Genomic DNA, 19,696 nt, shown 5'->3' on the forward strand with positions numbered 1-19,696 from the left:
AAAAAAAAAAAAAAAAAAAAGCAAAACCAACATACAGATGTTTGTTGATGTATAAATTCACATTTGATTTAAGAATGCAGAGCTAGGACACAGAACCCTTGTCAGCAGTGCTTTATTTTAGTGATCATTGAGCCAGTTTTATACGTGAGCATTAAACCTTTTTTTATTTTCAAGGCTGAAAAAATTAAAGTCAACCTCTTACTCAGGCTCATGCATATCATAGGCTGTATGTCTTGAGGATTCCGCTGCTTCTTAACAAAGTGCTTGTGAGATCTTTGCTCTTTGGTGAGGTGAAAAGCTGAACATTACAATGCCATGCCCATGTTTGCCGAAGTGATCACCCTTAGATTCTGTGGGGCTTATCTTCTGGTATAATCAGCATGGCCCTCTTAAATAGAGCTCTCTGGAAAACACAGATCTACTGGTTAGGTTTGTTTTAATTTCAGTCTAACAGCCTTAGGATTACCCCTCAAGACTATATCGTCAGGCTTTTGTACAAACAAGGAGCTTACACAAAACTGCCATTATAATGGTGGCTTGAGGGGAGGAAAAAGCCTTGTTTGCTTGATTGAGTTATGATTGTATAGGGAACAAATAAAGGCTTTCTTTCCTTAAACATAACAGTTATGTCTTACTCTCACTAATAATGCCACAGTTTCTTTTAAAAAAAATATTTACACAGCCTGATGTTATTCTTAATGTCAATGCAATGTGTTACCTCTAGCTTAAAATCCAGTTTTAATCCTATAAGCTAGAAAAGTAAGTTCGATTTTACACAATTGAGTTTGGAAACTGTTGATTCTGTAGCTGTATTTGTGACCAGTGCTTGGTCACTTTCCCTCCTCCTCTCCCTCCTCTTTCTCTGTCTGTCTCTCTCTCTCTCTCTTTCTCTGTATATATGTATATGAATATATTAATGTATGTATATACCAGTCTATGTATCTTTGTGTATCTCTACACATGTAGCAATCTTGTTCTTGCCATAAGAACTATCTTCTTTCATTCTCTGAATATTTACTTTGTGTTCTCAGTAAATAAAGTCTTTTGCAGTGAACTATTTGCTGCAGTCCTGGACAGCATTATGCTTTATTCTGCCATCCTCTCCAACGAAGTTAAATGGCTGTTCTTTGACAGTTGTCGCACTGGATACATTACAGTTTTATTTACTAGATTTTATTTAAAGTCTCTCTTAAATAAAAATGGATGGGAAAGCGTCATTGCTGGGTAAATACGGTATTTCAGCCGAGGGGTGGCCAAGCGCTGGTATCACGGTGTCTGTAGGTCTTATTTCATGTGGCTTCAAGAGCCACAGCCCCCTTCTCTACAGTTAGGCTCATGGGGATGCTAGAGCCAGTGTTTCAGATGCAGCTCTGTAGCTGCACGATATAAAGGGCGAGGGCCAAAAAAGATCCAAAAAAGTGATATCAGGAGTGAAGTTGGACAAATCTAGGCTGAGAACTTTTTTTTTCTCCTGAATGGAAAGCAGATAGTAATCCAGAAACATGAAGACAAAAAGGTTCCTACAAATTTGTATAGAAGCCATAGTTAAAGCTTTCTAAAGTGAGTTTGAAATTACTTTGGCCCTGTATTAGAAACTGGGTGCTTTTTGGATTTTCCTAATCCATCTTTAAATATTAGTTTCTGCAAGTATATTTGGGCAGGAGATTTGAGTGAGGATATTGTAACTTCAACAGGACTAACTAATTTTAATCAGCTAATTTGGCATTGAAGAAGGACTACAGGTCATTGTAATTATGCAAGGATATGCAGTCATTAGCTTCCATATTCCAATTTCTCATTAATATCTACCCGGAAGAGAGGTACTGAATATGAGGCTATCACTACCGCCTGAAAATGAACGTTTTTTTGAAAATGTGGCTGACTTTCCCTCCCAGCTACTTCCAGAATTGATTTCCATGCTGGGCCTGGACAGCAGTTCCCTTTGGGCTTCAGGGCCATGTCTCACATACTTGTCATGGATCAAGACAGTTAAATCTCACTAATCCAGCTCAGCACCACCAAAAGATCTGGGCCGAGGCTAGTTTTAAAAATATATACAACAAGAGCCACAGCTGAAGGATGTTTCTGCATAGCCTCAACCCCCGCCTTTTGGCACCAAAAACTGCATACCCAGACAGTCCCTGCCACTTGGCACTGGACTCAGAAGCCTATTAGTGGTGCCACTTCAGTGAGTGGAGAATGAATGACCGAGCATATGGCCTCTTGGTGACTTAGAATGTACCACTGACCTTTGTTACAAGTCTTACTTCCAGGCATCATTTTACATGCCACACCTGCACTAAGGTGATGAGATTGAATTGAGTTCTTGATTCTGTTCTACCTGTTTGTGCTAAGAGCATGTTGCCTTGCTTTGCGGCCCTGAGGAGTAAATTTAATGGCCTGGTGGCAGTTAGAGCGCTGCTTCGCTGAGTTGTGAGACTTCAGAGCCCTGTGTTTGGGAGTTTTGTACATTATATTGACATAAGCTCTCTTTGGTTAGGACTTATTTTATCCTTCACCTCCATTTAGCTCTCAGGTGTTGTTTTATTAAAATACGCATCAAGGTCATTGAGTTTCCTCCTTTGACCTCTAGCCCCACCCTTTTACTGCCCACTGCCATGTAACACAAAGAATATGTGGCAAATTCAGACACTGCTTCATTGGCATACTTATACAACCATCCCCTGATTTCAATCGGTTTATCCATCTGAGTCATGCCACAGCACCCTCTCCAGATAACAGCATCCCAAGAATGTGTAGGGTTTCAGGGAGAGAAAAAGAGAGAGGTGGAAGGAAAGATTTTAAATGTTTACAGTTATGCCTGCAGTGACTGTCTCCAGCGTCCCTGGGAGTTGTTTAGAGATTCTCAACAGACTGATGCCCAACCTATACATTGAGGATGGCAGTCCCATTCGTGGACACGGCGCCCTCTGGAATCCTTAGTTAAGGGTAGGGATCTTATCTCTCCTGTGCCTGCAGTTTTGGGATGTGGTTTGCGTGCATGCGGTCAGTAACCAACTACTTAACCCCAATCAGTGCCTACAATACTTGATATGTCAATCACTGCAGCCAGTTGCAGGCAATTCTTGGTTTTCTGTGGAAATGGAGAAGACTTAGAGTGTGGTTAACCCAAAATAGTGAATAATTCAAGAGTCATCTTTTGAGAATTATCTTCAGTTGGTTCTGTTTTTACAAAAGTGCTTTGCCTTCCTTGCTATATTTTGCTTAAGCCAACGTGGTGTTTAAAATGTTGTTAATTCTTTATTTTATATAGAATGATGTATTTTAAAAATTAGAAAATTATAGGGAATTGTGAAGAAAATAAAGACCACCATACTCACACCATCAGTAGTGCTTTTGCTGAATATCTGTCTGGACATTTTTCTCTGGGTATATACATGTATAAATGTAAATTTTCAATTAAGTTGAGCTTTTTCATTTTACTTAGTATCGTGATCCTGGTTAATGTTAGCACTGTGATCATGGGTAATTCCACATCAGTTAATTCATCTTAGCATCATTATTTTTGTCGTCTGCATGGTAGCTGGTGTCATCAGTACACCACAGTTTGCTCATACAAATCTCTGTTAGTGAATATTTGCATTATTTTAAAATTAGAGTTAACCATGTTATATAATTTACACTCCTGTACATACATATACCTGTGTGCAGATGTACTAATATATCCTTAGAGTTAATGACTAAAGGTGGCATTGCTGGGTCTTTTAAATTTTTCAGAATGATCCCAAACTACTTTCCAGAAAAGCTGCTCAAACCCACATTCCTACAACAGCAGTGATCACCATGTCCTGGTTGGGTATTATAATTGCCTTTCATCTTTGTTAACTTGACAAGTGAAAGGGAAATGACATCATATTATTGTACCTGTTTCCTGGTTTACTGAGTGAATCTGAGCATGCTAAAATACCATTTCTATTTCTTGCTTTGTAAATTGCCAGTTCGTATCTTTTTTTTTTTTTTTTTTGAGACGGAGTCTTGGCTCTGTCACCCAGGCCAGAGTGCAGTGGCTCAATCTCGGCTCACTGTAGCCTCCACCTCCCAGGTTCAAACAATTCTGTCTCAGCTTCCCAAGTAACTGGAATTACAGGCACTCACCACTACACTCAGCTAATTTTTGTATTTTTAGTAGAGATGGGATTTTGCCATTTTGCCCAGGCTGGTTTTGAACTCCTGGCCTCAAGTGATCTACCTGCCTTGGTCTCCCAAAATGCTGAGATTACAGGCACCAGCCACCTTGCCTGGCCTGTTTTTCCTTTTATGCAATATATTTATGTTTAATTTATTGAAAAATATTTATTGAATACCAATTATGTGCTAAACACTGCTAGGTGCTGGGGAAATGGTGAGCAAAAGGGACACAGTTTCTGCCCTTAGTATAGTGGGGAAAACAGACATTAATCAAATAATCACACGACTTTGAAAGTAATTGTGATGAATGTTATGAAGGAGAGCTTCATGATGCAGTGGGACCAGATGATAGGCAAATGATTCCCAAACTCACCAGGCACCAGAATCCCCTGGAGGGATTGTTAAAACAAAGCCCAGATGTCTGGGCCCTACCCCTAGAGTTTCTGATTCAGTAGGGCTGAGTGGAGCCTGAGAATCAGCATGTCTAACCTACCTCTGTGTGATGCTGATGATGCCTGTCCAGAGACCACATCTGGAGAACCTGTGGTCTAGAGATTTTTGACAGGAGGCCAAGGCAGGTTGATGAAAAAGTGATGCCTGAGCTGAGATGTGAAGGCATTACCTAGATGCTCCTATCACAGAAAAGAACTTGTACAAGAGCCCTGTGGTGAAAGTGGGCAGAGGACAAGAGACAGAGCTAGGCCAGTGTGTCTGGAGAAGCAAGAGAAAGGAGAGAGTGGTATGAGGCCAGGGCCAGACCTGTAGGTGTAGTAGGACATGCTGAGGAATGTTAAGGCATTTTGACAAGGTTAAACATAAAAGGAGACATCAGGCAATAAAGAAGGCATTCCATGGAAAGAAACAAAAGTCAGAGTTTAAGACTGACTACAAGCAATGCACCAAGTATGGAAATTAAACGTAAATAATGTAAAGCTCAATACATGGTAGCCAGTACTTTCTAAGATTGAAAAAAAAATTATAGAATTACTTTAATTTTTTGTTTATAAGCTTTGCTAAATTCAATTAGGAGCTATGTATAAACTTAGGTTCAAATATAATTTTAGATTTATTAGTTGGAAAGAAGCTTTTTCTGTAAACACTTGGTGTCTGATTCTTACCTGCTGGTTGCTCCAGGCAACGTCACTTGAAGAGGAAACTATTGCATTCAAATTAATAGTCAATAGGAAAATCAGGAACCAGATTCTCCTTGGAAGAAAGGCTAGTGTTCTTCAAAGAGGAGAGACAAATACTTGCTTCAGATTAGCAAAAAATGCTCAAGGAATCCTATGGTCCAAAGAACTAAAATCTCTCATTGGATTCCTACTGTAAAGAAGAGAAAGTGATGACTTTTAGCAGGGGTGCTAGAAAACACGTCTTGTATGCATCTTCATAAACCTTTTCCTTAGTTAGCTGGAGGCAAAGGAAATTTAGCATAGCACAAGTATTCTAAGTATGTGTAAGTGCTTTAAGAAGTTGTGAGACTGGTTTACTGGCAGGTAACTTGGATTAGATGGAAGCCAAGGATTTCTTTCTTTGAAGCTATAAAGGGAAAGAGGAAATAAGATCCATGCCAATGGTAGTTTAGTGAGAAAAACGTAGCAATATTACATTCAGGAGTTCTTCAAATCTCGCTCCATATACAGTACGTATCCTTTAAAGCAGAGTTTAAAGCTACTGATTTCTTAGCCGTATGAGTTTTTATTCTGTAAAAGGGGAATAATTTCATCAGTGTCAGAATCTGTGGCTTAAAGTTGACTTTTCAATCCATATTGGAATAATAGTAAGAGCTAGCATTTATTTAGTGCCTTACTGTATGTCAGGTACTGTGCTAAGCTCTTATATGTGTTATCGCATTTTAATTCTCACCGCAATGTTTGGGTAAGTACTTTTATCATCTCCTTCTACAGATGGTAAAGCCAAGGCCCAAAGTCATAAAACAGTAAGTGGGGATCCTGGAATTTGAATCCAGATGGTCTGAGCTCAGAACCCATATTCACCCATTTGTCTGTTTTGCTTCCCTAAGTCCCTTCTTTCCCTGGAGGCAGCAAACCCTAATTGCAGACCTGGTGCCTAAAAGGAAGTAAGTGCCTATTCAGTGCTGAATATCAAGTAAAACCTGTCAGATTAAAAGCACAAGGAGAGAAACCATTCTAGTGTATTGTGTAAAATATATCTGTGCCAGTTCTGAAAACAGGAGGGCATAAACTAGTAACAGCATGGCATATACGGGGGCAAGGGGAGGACAAACTCCCTAATGTTAAATGCTTATGTGTGAGTTTTCAACTAAAAGGTCTTGCCTGCTTGCCTACCTTGTTCCTTCCTTCCTTGTTTTCTTTCTGTTTCTCTGTATTCTCCCAATTTTCTTGGTTGCAATTAAAAATAATAATTTTTAAAATTGTTTGAAGACCAATAGGACATTTAACCAACTTATTTTATTTTTTATTTTTTATTTTTTTATTTATTTTTTGAGACGGAGTCTCACTCTGTTGCCAGGCTGGAGTGTAGTGGCACAATCTTGGCTCACTGCAACCTCCGACTTCCTGCTTCAAGCGATTCTCCTGCCCCAGCCTCCCAAGTAGCTGGGATTTCAGGCATGCGCCGCCACACCCAGCTAATTTTTGTATTTTAGGAGTAGAGATGGGGTTTCACCATGTTGGCCAGGATGGCATCGACCTCTTGACCTTGTGATGCACTTGCCTCAGCCTCCCAAAGTGCTGGGATTTAGCCAACTTATTTTAAGTTGGCTAGAAGGGAAATAACTTGCCATCATGTAAGGCATGGTGAGATGGTATAAAGACCAGAATGTTCTGGGCCCTCCACCCCTTCCTAGGACCAGTCTTGTCATCAGGCATCTTGGGGAGGGTGACCTGCAGGTGTGTGGGTGTCTCTCAGTCTGGATATGATGAGGAAGCGACATCTGTTGGGGGGCCTGCTCTACCCAGAATCGCAGTTGAAATTTATCACCATGCTTCCCACCATGTGCCCCAGAGGCACTAGTGTCACAGAAGCAGGACACATATTACTTCCCCCTTGGATCTTCATGTCTTTCCTGGACTTCTGTGCTCCCATCTTCTTCTTCCCAACTTCATGTGATAGGTGACCTTCAGGACCAAGCCAGGCTTCCCTCCACCCCTCTCTGTCCCTGCCTCACATATTCCACATCCGATTTTGACCTTCAGTGGCTTGCAGCTCCCTGCAGATATTGGAAAAGAGAATGAAGTGATTTACATAATTAAAACAAATTGGCTGACGAGTGTGAGGATCCATTGTTCTGGTATAATGGAATGATTTAGATGCTTTGAGAGACACAAGGCTTAAGAGAAAGAGCCTCTGCCACCCTGGAAATGTAATTACTGCTCCACAAGGCTCTTTCTGGAGACGCTTAGGGTGAATAGAGCAGGACGTGGCAGTTGTCTCTGGAAGAAAGCATAAGACCAAAATAGAAGACTCTTAGCTTGGCAAGTTGGCCTTCTCGACTTTAAGCATATGATGCAATTCCTGGGGCCACTGCTACAGTCCAAGGGAACATTTGGTATTCCCCCACGATCGTCTACCAGTGTCACCCCTTACATTTGGGTTTTTTCTTTATTTTTTTTTTTTGTATGTTTCTACCCTCAACCTCTGTTCTGGTTCTCCAATGCCACAAAGAAAGCATCTTCAGAAACCAATTAGGATTTTAGATTAAAAGAAACCAAAGAGGCATGACAACTAGAAAACTAAGTGCAGTTCGTGATCCCAGGTTGAATCCTGGAACAGGGGTGAGGGTGGGGAAAGCAATAAAGAGCATTACTAGGGCAATTGACAACACAGGCCGTGGTCTCCATGTGAGTATTAGATCATTATTACATTTCCTGGTTTGGGTAAATATGTTAGAATCACTGACCCACATGTCTGTAACTGACTCTCAAATCGTTCTCAATGAAATACGCGTTTATACAAACAGAATGGTGCAGCCCATGGTGCAAAATAATTAGTAAATCTCTGTGAAGGGTATAGGAACTCATTTTTCTCTAAACTTCTCTCTTAAGTTTAAATTTATTTCAAAATAAGTTTGTTTGTTTTGTTTTGTTTAAAACCCAAACCCATTAGGAAGTTAATTCTGACCTTTTAGGACTGACGGTTACTCATTTCTTTAAAGAAAAACTTGGAAGCGCTAGCAAAGGGAAATAACATGCACAGCCCAAATAAATTTTGTGTGAATCAGGGACAGCTAAAATTTGCAATTAATTACATCCACAAGTAAATTGGAAACCCAGATCATCACCACAGCCCTGCTGACTTCAGAACACAGACAACAGGTCTTGCTTATACCCTGACGCAGGGCGTGGCTGTCTCAGGGCCTCATTACAAGGTTATCACAGCTAGAAAGAGCCCTTCATGTATGTGGAAGGATTCTCCACTGCCTCTGGTGGAGTCAGGGAGGGCTTTGTCATTTCATCTGCAGGGTCTGTTTATCTCTCATTCTCACAGGGAAGAAAGTGAGTTGACTTAGAGTCCAAATCCATTTGGACTATTAGATGAAAACATGGAATTTCCCTATCTTTAGGTCTTGGATAAGCCAGACTTGCCAACAATAGCCTCCTAGTTCATGCCAGGCTGCACCACCCCTCCATAAGCTGGAGGTTCCCAGCAAGGTGGAGTCTTGGTGAGGTATAAATGCCCTCCGGGTATCTCCCTTAGGTTCTGCTCTGAGTGTGAGATCAGGATTGCAAGCCAATGTCATTTCAAGGGCTTTTCTTAGAGATGATATTGGCGCCAATGCATGCATCCCATTGCTCTGCATAGGACTAGAAAGGTATCTGGCAGCATCCAAGGGGTCTCACTTCTTTTACCTTCCTGTTGCAACACCGCAAAGCTGAGAGCATAGCCTGGAGAAAGAGCAGGTAGGAATATGGGAAAGGACCCAGTTCAGAGGTGGCATTCTTGCATACCCTAGGAACCAGGTGGGCACCACAGTGGATGAAACAGGCCAGGAGGTGATGAGGAGAACAGGAGAGGGAGCACCCTATCCAAGAGGCTTCTCAGAATCCACCCCTTGGTTGCCATGGGGGCATGTAGGCCCTCTGGGGTCATATCATTTGGAGTTTTCAGAATGCCTGCATTCTGGATTACAAATCTTCCCATTTGTTAATGTTGGCAAGGATTTTATTATTATTAAAAACCAAGCAGGCCAAACCAACACATCTGTAGGCAGAATCTGGCAATGGGCTGCCAGTTGGCGACCTCTGATCGGATCCAGCTTACTCTTATTACATGATTGACGCTTGTATTCCACAGTTATTGGACTCCAACTGGCTGCTGGTACCCAGAGACGGCAAGTAACTGGCCTAAGATCACACAGGAAGTTAATGGCAGAGGCAGGCATACTGTCTGAAAGTGTTAAACTCACGTAGTCTGTCCAATATGACACGAAAACAAAAATTTGGCTGAAAGATGCAGCCTCATGAACAAAAGAGATTAATTCCAAATGTTTTCTTAAAAAGAAAATTAATGCCATCGTTAAATCTTATAACACCCTGCTTCTGCCACGTTTGTAGAAATATCTCCCTAAAACTCACCCAGTAGGTTTCTTCCTAACCACACACTGGTTTTCAGAAACCAATAGGGTTAAAGATGATATTCAACATGTCAGCTGCAGGGGAAAACGTGACCCTTCTCCCATTTTCAAATGACGTGTTTAGAAATAAACAGGACAGATAGGACTAATACCTTCTCTCTAAAGACGCTTCTGGCTCTCCCAGAAACACTTTGAGTTGCTTTGAAAGGAGATGCTTTTGGGATTCCCCAGGACCCAAGGAAGGGATGGCTTGCATTAGCACACACTTAGGCGCCCTTTCTAGTGCAATGCCTCATGTAACCAAGGTTCATATATGCCCAGATTCGAAGTCAGGTAGACCTGGGTTCAAACCCAGCTCATAAGCACTGCCGCTTACTAGCTGTCTGACCTTACAGAATTTTCCTCATCTTTAAATGGAGATAAAAGTAGCACCTACCTCAGAGAGCAGTTGGAAGAGCTAAATGAGATCATTTCTGTACAACACTCAGTGTGGAGCTTGGCAGGCAGCACGTGCACAGAAATGAGTCCGTTCTCATCGCCATTTTTCCTTCTCTCCACCCTGCAAGGGATGAATGGGGAAAGCACTTCTGAAATGAGCAGTACCCCTGCCCACATGAAGCCGACCATCGGAACTGGGGAAGGAATGGGAGGAAGGGTTTGCTCGCTCCGCAGCAAAGCAGCTGTGCAAGAGCTGCTTGTACTTTCATTGTTTCAGGGAGTTTTGGGGTTTTTTTTTTTTTTTTTTTGGTACCTGCTTTATTGATATATAATTCACGAAACCTACAATGCACCCATGTAAAGTATACAGATCAATGGGTATTTTAAAGTATACTCTGATATATGTAACCATCATCATAGTCAATTTTAGAACCTTTTTATCACCTCAAAAGGAAACCCTGTACCTTTTAGCTATCATCTTCAATCCCCTCATTTCTCCAGCCCTATGCAATCACAAATCTGTTTTCTCTATAGATATGCCTAATCTGACCATTTCATATGAATGGAATCATAGAGTATGTGATTTTTCTGTAACTAACTTCTTCCACTTAGTATATTTTATATTATACTAAGTTATAACATTGTCAGTATTTTATTCCTTCTTTATGATCAAATAATATTCCATTGTATGGATATACCATGCCATGTTTTATTTATTCTTTTCTTCAGGCAGTGGACAATTAGGTTGTTTCTGCCTTTTGGCCGTTGTGAACATTTGGCTGCTATGAACATTTGTGTACAAGTTTTTGTGTGGACATACGTTTTTATTTCTCTTAGATATATACCTTGGAGTGGATTGGCTAGATCAAATGGTAACTCTATGTTCAACTTTTTGAAGAACTGGCAAACTGCTTTCCAAAGCAGCTGTACTATGTTCCCACCAGCACCATAAGGTTTTGATTTCTCCATATGCTCGCCAACACTCACGATTATGAGACTTTTCAATTCTAGCCATCCTAGTGGATGAGAAGTGGTATCTCGTTGTGGTTTTGATTTGCGTTTCACTAATCCTAATGATATTGAGCATGTTTTCATGTGTTTATTGGTCACTTTTATGTCGTCTTTGGAGAGGTCTACTCAAATCCTTTGCTCACTTTTTAATTGGGGTTGTCTTTTTATTACTACATCGTAAGAGTTTTTTAATATAGTCCAGATATGCCTTATTGTATACATGATTTGCAAACATGTTCTCCTATTCTACAGCATGTCTTCTTACTTTCTTGGTAGTGTCCTTTGAAACACAAAAGTTTTTAATTTTGATTAAGTCCAATTTATTTTCTTTTGTTGCTTGAACTTTCAGTGTCACATCTAAGAGTCTGTTGTTAAAACCCACACCACAAGATTTACCACTCTGTTATTGTCTAAGAGAATTATCATTTTGGCTCTTTCATTTAGGTCTTTGATCTATTTTGACTTAATGTTTATATATGCTGTGAGGTAAGGGTCCAACTGTCTTCTTTTGCTTGTGGATGTCTAGTTGTACAGCCATGTTTTTGAAGGAAGAAAAAGAACTGTGGATTGATGTGGTCATCACCAAGACACAGCTCAGCCCAGTCCACCTTGGAAACCCATTAGTCAGAACAGAACTGACCGACTGGCATAGGTCATTCAAAGCAGAACAGGGTGGAGTTCAGCAATCAAATGCCATTTAGCTCAAGAAACTCTAGTCTGCAAACCATAGAGTGTAACTCTAAAACTCATAAAGTGTGCCCATTGAGTAGATGAAATAATTACCAATAAGGTAGTAATTTAATCACCTTAATTTATACATGTATCTCTCTCTTTTTTTTTTTTTTTTTTTGAGACGGAGTCTTGCACTCTCACTGGGCTGGAGTGCAGTGGCACAATCTTGGCTTACTGCAACCTCTGCCTCCCTGGTTCACACAATTCTGCCTCAGCCTCCTGAATAGCTGAGATTACAAGTGCACACTACCACACCCAGCTAATTTTTTGTATTTTTAGTAGAAATGGGGTTTCACTATGTTGGCCAGATGGGTCTCAAACTCCTGACCTCATGATCCACCTGCCTTGGCCCCCCAAAGTGCTGGGGTTACAGGTGTGAGCCATCATGCCCAGCCTTATACATGTCTCTTACCTCCCTACCATTTCTGGGCCTTTTGGGCAGAAGTAGGATGTAATAAAAAGATAATTGACCTTGCTCTCAGAAGTCTAGGAGCTGATTCTTGGTGACCCTTGTGACATTAGGCAAGTCACTTAACCTCTTTGAGCCTTAGTTTTCTTATCTCTAAAATAAGATAGTAACATCAAATTCCTAGTCTTATTGAATCAATCAAAGGAAGTTTTTCCAAGGTTTGGGAAAGCACATCGTACCTGGTGTCTAGTTGCCACACGAAGCATGCATGTTCATACTTATCACACTCCTCTTCCCAACTGTACCACTGAGCACACCAAAGACCAACTGTGTCTCTGCTGCTTCAGATCATAGAGGCCAGAACCCTGGAGTTCCACACAACCACAAATCCCAGAAGCACAAACCTGCCTCATAAACTACGCTGTGCTCAACCCATTCCTCCATCCAGATCATTAATCACGGGAAGTCTTGGGAAAGAATGATACTTGGACACACCTCAACTTGGCTAAGGGTGTGCTTAGAAAGTGTTCACCCTCTGCACATCTCACTGTTGCAAATGGTGGCTTCAGTATCTGGCAGGATACAGTTGATTGGAAAGAAAATTTGTAGCCATAGGACCAAGTGATTGCCCATCCAGTGCGTTCTAAATGTGGGAAGAGAGGACCAAGAGGGTGTGATTTGAGATTTACCCCTGGGCCTGAAATTCCTTCCAGTGGTGCCCTGCCTTTGGGTGAAGGCATAGTGTTGTTGCCAGGATCTAATATCTTATCTGGGGTGGGCAGCAGAACCAGTGGATGTGAAGATATTCGGAGATGTAAGAAGAGCTATGCAAACATGACAAGGCACAATAACTAATGAGTAGCCACTGATATAATCACAGAAGGCCAGAGCAGAGAGGAAGAGCCCTTAGGAATCTTCTATGCAACTCCCTTATTTGGCAAAAGAAGACAGCTAGGGGTCAGAGACACTCAGACGAGGCTCTGAGTAGCTGCAGAGCAGGACACCTAATGCTCATGCCATTTGGCACTGAGGCCGGGGAACTTGCAACATTTTGATGTGGAGGGTGTTGGAGAAACTGTCACAAAAAGAGACTCAGCATTCAGGTTTGGAGCTGAGGGCACCAGAGAAACAGTTCAGGAGCTATTGTGTTGGGGAAAGAGAGGCCAAAACAGGCTGGTGCAGAGATACAAAGGCATCTGGGTTTTCTGGAAGGTTCTTATGGTTCTCCTCACTTCAGGATGCCAGAAAGAAATGGCGGGATATCCATGACCTGGGCCTGCCTCTGCAACTGACCATCCAGGAGCCACCCCAGAATGACCATTTCCTCCACTGAACTTTGGTCTTCTCACTACAAAGGAGATGGGAGTGAAGGAGGTGAACTCCGAGTCTGACAGCTCTGACCAGTCTCCCCAGTGGGGAAAGCCAAGTCAGGCTTAGGGTAGTAAATTAATCTGAGGATGAACAACTTCATGTGAGCATATTTAGAAATAAGTTTAGGGTGATGATTTTAAGTTCCACCTTTTTTTTTAATGCATCTATTCAAGTGACATATTTGACCTGATTAACAGAACATACATGGGCCTAATGTACAGTATTAGGAGATAATTGCAACGGATGAAAGTCACTTGAGTCAATTAACTCTTATTACCTGGAAACCATTTAGAAGAGGCAATAAATTATTGGGACAACACAATTAGCAGTCCCAGAATGAAACAGATTTTGTGTGTGTGCGCGGAGAAGTCCCCCCTCCTGAGGACCTGTCAAGTTCAAGGGTACATGTTTGAAGGGATCGCTGTGCTCTTTTGTGTTCACAGGAGTGTGTTAACATGCAACAGGGCTGACATATCCCAGGCTAGACCGAAGCAATGAAATCAGCTTTCGACGCCTGAGAACAATGACGCCTCTGTCACCACCAGTCAATGGCTGCTTCAGTGCCTTGTCCCTAATAGACTCTCACTGAACTTCAGTCAGTTGGCTGAATGATATTGAGCTTGGGTCTTGTGATTCTGTTTAAAGACCATTTCTAACACCTCCACTCCTGAATTTAAAAACCTAAACGACAGCATTTAGAAAGACCTTTTCTCATCAAGTTACAGATTCTATACCAGCATGGATAGAGTTGGGATAAAAAAAAAAAAAGTTTTGCCTGAAGATTCTTTAAGGTACCACTGCAGTAGCAAATAGACTCCAAGAGCCTCACTGATCTCTTATATTTGTTTTCAATCTGTGGGAGATGATTGTGCTGTCCCAGAGCGGGCCCAAGTTTAATTCAATATGTCTTAAGGCTGTAGGATCCTGGGTCCCTGGCACTAAATCTACACACCGTTTGCTTATTAAGTAAGGAACTACCCGAGAATTCTTTTGCAATGATCTGAAATAGCCTGGCATTTGTTTTCACTGACCTTTTAGTGTTTCTATCACCTAAAGCATTTTTCCTTCCACTGCTGCATTACAAGCAGGATTCAAATTCCTAACAGCAGAGGGGGAAAAAAAAAATCCCAAAGCACAACAAATGTTAATGATCAACAGTTCATTTTTATCGTGTTGACTATTTCAACCACAAGCTTAAAGAATTATCAAGGCAGACTGCATTAGTCCAAATAAGCTGGAAATAATAGACTGGCCAGAACTAGTGCTCAGAAGGCAGATATATCGAGTAATTGAAAACGTAATAAAGAAAGAAATAATTGCCATAGGACACAGGTCTCTCTCTCGTGTATGTGTTCCTCCAAATTTGTGGGTTTTAAAAATATATCACCAGATACTTTTGTGATCGTCTGTGACTTCTTCAATGATGATAAATGTGCAATCTGATCTTTTAGAAGAATAAACAGTTCCTTGTTAATTAATTTATACAGCTGTCAGTGCAGCTTTCTCTGTCTTCGCACTCTAAGTGTTTCCCTGCCATAGATTTTCTTGCCGTTTCTGGCAAACCTCCAGTGAGAGCCTGGGATTTATTAGGCTGACTTGGTGCAGAGTCTATTGATTGTGGCCCCAAGGGTAATAACTAAATAGAGCCGGAGCAACAAGTCAATAACACCATTGTTGCTGCAGCCTGCATTCACTCGAGGAGTGAGATTGTTTTACAGCAGCCGAGGGTAATCGTGGGCAGATCAGTGTGTTCAACACGAGCTGCACCGTGTTAGTGCTGAGGACTATTTGAAAGCTTTCAGCGGGATCACTGGAGAATTGGGGTGGGATACTGGGATTATGAACCCTGTGAACTCCTTCATTACAGCTTAAAGGTTTCAACTTTAGTTTTTAACATCTGCTGCAACCTCAGGGAGCTGAGGAGTAAGGTTGGTGCAGGGGAGTGCAGAAACGGGCTCTGGGCCTTAGCACGAGGCAGTCTGTTCTGGTCTGTGTCCTGGAAACAAGATGGTTATGAGCAGAGAGATTGTCTCACAGCTGCCGTCTGACATCCATCCGTCTATCCGGCTGCCCATCTGCGTGACGTGCCAGCCAGCGGCACCATCCTACCTCCTTATACCCCAGATGCATTCAACATAAACCATCTAAATAGAAGAAGCCACATTATTATAATTTTCTCACTTCCAAATCTTGAGTTAGGCTGACTTTTTTTTTTTTTTTTTTTAGACGGAGGCTTGCCTCTGTCGCCCAGGTTGGAGTACAGTGGCAGGATCTTGGGTCACTGCAACCTCTGCCTCCCAGGTTCAAGCTGTTCTCCTGCCTCATCCTCCCAAGTAGCTGTGACTACAGGCACGTACCACCACACCTGGCTAATTTTTGTATTTTTAGTAGAGACAGGGTTTCGCCATGTTGGCCAGACTGGTCTTGAATTCCTGACCTCAGGCGATCCACCCGCCTCAGTTTGAGCCACTGCGTCTGCCCAGGCTGACTTAATTTTAAAAGCCATTTTCTTAAGGCTTGCTTAGGAAGAGAAACTAAAACTCACATCTTTCAAAGCTTTTTAATTGGTAGAAGTTCACTCCTCCGACTTTTACATATCCAATGATTTTTTTAATTACAGAAAGTAATTTTAATTACAGAAAGTAAAATCAAAGTCTGTGTCAATTCCTGTCACTCTTTTGCCTTTTAAAGAATCCTCATGGATTCTGTTTCTATACATGGAGGACCAGAAAATAAGAGACAAGTTCCCATATGTGGGTAGTGCTGATCTCTCTCCCAGCCTTCCAGGCTTGCCTTGTCTGGTGCTGTCTGAATTACTGCAGTGGAGATGGATTTCTTAAACCCACCATAGAAAGTTCCAGGACCTTATACCCACAATTCAGGTGCTAAATTGACACCGACAAATCAGTGCCATTTCCTCAGGTGGGAAGGTGGAGACAGCCACTGAGTAGCCTTTAATTATACAGAAGATTTATCTTTTGAGTCTGACATAGAGCACTGGGGGGGCAAGGCCATCTCTGGGGCCAGAAAGTGAAAACAAGACTTCACCAAAAAGGATTTAATTCTGATGTAAAACCTGCTCCATAGAGATGCCTTCCCCATAGTCCTTGGTGATCATCTCATTTTAATTCCATGCCTGACATTCATCCATCAGATGCAAAACTCATTGGCAGGGAAAGGGATGAGAGGCCTCCGTTTCCTGGGCATTCTGGCATTCATCCTCTGGCTTCTTCATTAAGGAAGTGCTACAGTGGATCTCAGTTCTGCCCATATCGTCATTTAACTTTCACAGAAGCAAATACAAAGTATTGGTGATAACAAGTTCCATAATAGCTTTATGGAGCTCACATTACTCTAAAAAGTGGTCTTTCTGATCTATGAGTTGGAATTACCACTGACCTGGATAAACATCACCTCATTTTTAGCTTAATACCAAAGCCATCATCTCCATGTTATTGAACTGAAGAACCTTAGAACGGCTTGAGGAAAGGCTGGTGACTCTGAGCACTGGCTAAAGTTCTGCCAAGACCATTCACCATTGTTACCCTAACTGTCCCCCTGATAAGAGATGGCCATTGCGAATTATGTGCCCAAATGTCACCATGTGAACTGAACCGATTACCCACAAATAACCACAACCCCCTGTGGTTGTTTCTGGTCCTCCATGTATAGAAACAGAATAAACACCATCTAGACTTAGTGCAAATCTTTCATAAAGTGTTGTATTTTTTAAAAGAATTTAATTATTCTGTACAGGACCAAGAGCTTTTCACTCCTATTTTACTGAAAAAAAAAAAAAAAAAACCTTTGGCAAATCTATGGAAAAAGGTAAAACTTAAGAGGGTTTTTTTAAATTACTTGCAAGAATGAGTCGCCTTAATGAAAGCTTCAGAAGCATGGAGCAGTTCCATCAGGTAGCAGTCCTCCAGGAAAAAAATTTTTTTTAGTTTAGTCAATACTAACATACAACATATGGCCAAAGGTAGACTGCCTCCTTGCTCTACTGGGAGACATAAATAGCTTTCTTATCAGACATTTTTTTGTCTGAATGAAGAAAGTCCTGTCCAGTCTGCTTAGGTTCAGCTCTGTGATCCAAGAAGTTTTTGACATATCAAGATGACCTAAGAGCTGATAAGCCTTGGCACAGGAAAAAAATATGCAAGAGAAGTTCAGAAACTGAGTGACACGTTTTCCTAAAAGAAGGAAACAAAATAAGAATAATAATCAAAAGGGGTTTGTTGAATATTTTCAGATTCTCAAAGAAGATGTTTCTGTTTAGGTGGCTGTGGAAATCTCACGTTTGCTCTATCACCGCTTGGAAAGGGACAAGAGAAAGAAATACTGAAGGGCACGCATACCTGCAGTTCTTTTGAGTGAAATTACCAACATTTCATCTCGAGATTTCCAAGAGTAGAGGCCAGATATTTTCAGCCGTATGCACTCTTTAAGGGTCAGAAGGAGTCAGAATCAACTCAGATGGAATAAACATGGGGATAAGCAGCTGAAAATAATAGCTTTGTGTATTTACTAGATGCTAAGAAGTCAAAGAAAGTTGTGTGTGAGCTTGTAAAACAGTGGCTGCCAGCTTTATCTTTTTAAGAGGAGACTAGATTTTGACGCAGAGATAAGGAAGGCAGGAACAAACAGTGATTTCTTAAACTGCTACCCATAAAATCGGTTTGTTGTGAATATATCTATATGAGAGATTGTCCTCTCTTTTTCACCTATGGGTCAGGTTATTCTAAGCTCTTATATACTCATGATGCCAAAGGTGTAGGCACTGGACTTACGTTCAGCTATTTCAGATCATCTGGCTTGAATTATGTCCTTGGTCTGTTAGCACATGCTCATCCCACTATTCAAAAAAATGACCATCTCAGTACAAAGTTTCTTTGGCAATCAAATCTGCTTCAGCATCTCCAGTCAACATACATTTTTCCTCATTTTGTATTTCCTTGTTTCTGGCATTTTATAGATTAGAATAATCTGAAAATAGCCATCGGAAAGACTACTCCCATAAACAGGTGAGATTGGCGAGAGAAAAATTATTTTTCAACATTATTATTAAATAGAAGCTCTCATGCTCTGTAGAGCCACATTCCCCCATTTACAATGTGCTGTTGAGGCTGAGAACTTCCTGTTCTTTAGACTGCTCATAGATTATTTTTATGTTACAAGCTATTTGTTACTTACTCAGTTCTGAGTTACTGAGGTTGTTTAATTCGAAACTTACTTTATGGTCGAGCGCAGTGCCTCACACCTGTAATCCCAGCACTTTGGGAGGCTAAGGCAGGAGGATCACTTGAGGCCAGGCATTCGAGACCAGTCTGGGCAACCTAGCAGGACCTCGTTTCTAAAAAAAAAAAGAAGGCAAAAATTAGCTCAATATGGTGGCATGTGCCTGTGTCTGTAATCCCTGCTACTCAGGAGGCTGAAGCAGAAGGATGGCTTGTGCCCAGGAGCTCAAGGTTGTAGTAAGCTATGATCACGTCACTGCACTCCAGCCTAGGAGACTAAGATCCTGTCTCAAAAAAAAAGAAGTAAAATAAAGCTATGATCACATCACTGCACTCCAGCCTAGGAGCCTAAGATCCTGTCTCAAAAAAAAAGAAGTAAAATAAAATAATAACCTACCTATATGCCTAGAATTTTAATAATTGGAAACCTGGGTAGCACCATGATCTTGGTGGAAAAGGCATTGAGCAATTTCACTTGGCGTTTGCTCAAATCAGGCACATTATGTCAGAATCAAACTTTTAAGCCTTTGAAAACAAAATGTAAAAATAAGCCCATTTTTCTCCTTTGCTTCTTGCAGAAGGTGTTTTCAGTGGAGGTTTTCTAAAATTATAATAATTGACCATGTGCTGTCTCATGTCCCAGGAACTAGAGTCAGAGTTCAATATGTATAATCTCATTTAACCCTCTTACTAACCTTATCGACTATGCATTGTTGTTCCCATTGTATAGATTAGGCAACTAGATATCAGTAGAATTAGCTTGTGGCTTTCTGAATGGCTAATAGAAACAAA

The 19,696-nt window shown here is 41.2% G+C and overlaps 1 protein-coding gene across 5 annotated transcripts in view; it reads left to right on the plus strand.

Annotated features, from left to right (window-relative positions):
* VTI1A (vesicle transport through interaction with t-SNAREs 1A) overlaps positions 1-19,696 on the plus strand; it is a 371,705-nt gene that overhangs the window by 313,765 nt on the left and 38,244 nt on the right. Inside the window, exon 9 of one of the 5 annotated variants that reach the window (XM_017513759.2) lies at positions 14,111-15,862. The exons of the other annotated variants lie outside the window; for them this stretch is intronic. Coding sequence (XP_017369248.1) covers positions 14,111-14,165 — 55 coding nt within the window. The 3' untranslated portion in view covers positions 14,166-15,862. Of the gene's footprint in view, positions 1-14,110; positions 15,863-19,696 lie in introns of those variants that run through there. 5 annotated transcript variants of the gene reach the window in all.

The sequence above is a fragment of the Cebus imitator genome, unplaced genomic scaffold, assembly GCF_001604975.1.
Source record: "Cebus imitator isolate Cc_AM_T3 unplaced genomic scaffold, Cebus_imitator-1.0 Scaffold500, whole genome shotgun sequence".
Taxonomy (NCBI): domain Eukaryota; kingdom Metazoa; phylum Chordata; class Mammalia; order Primates; family Cebidae; genus Cebus; species Cebus imitator.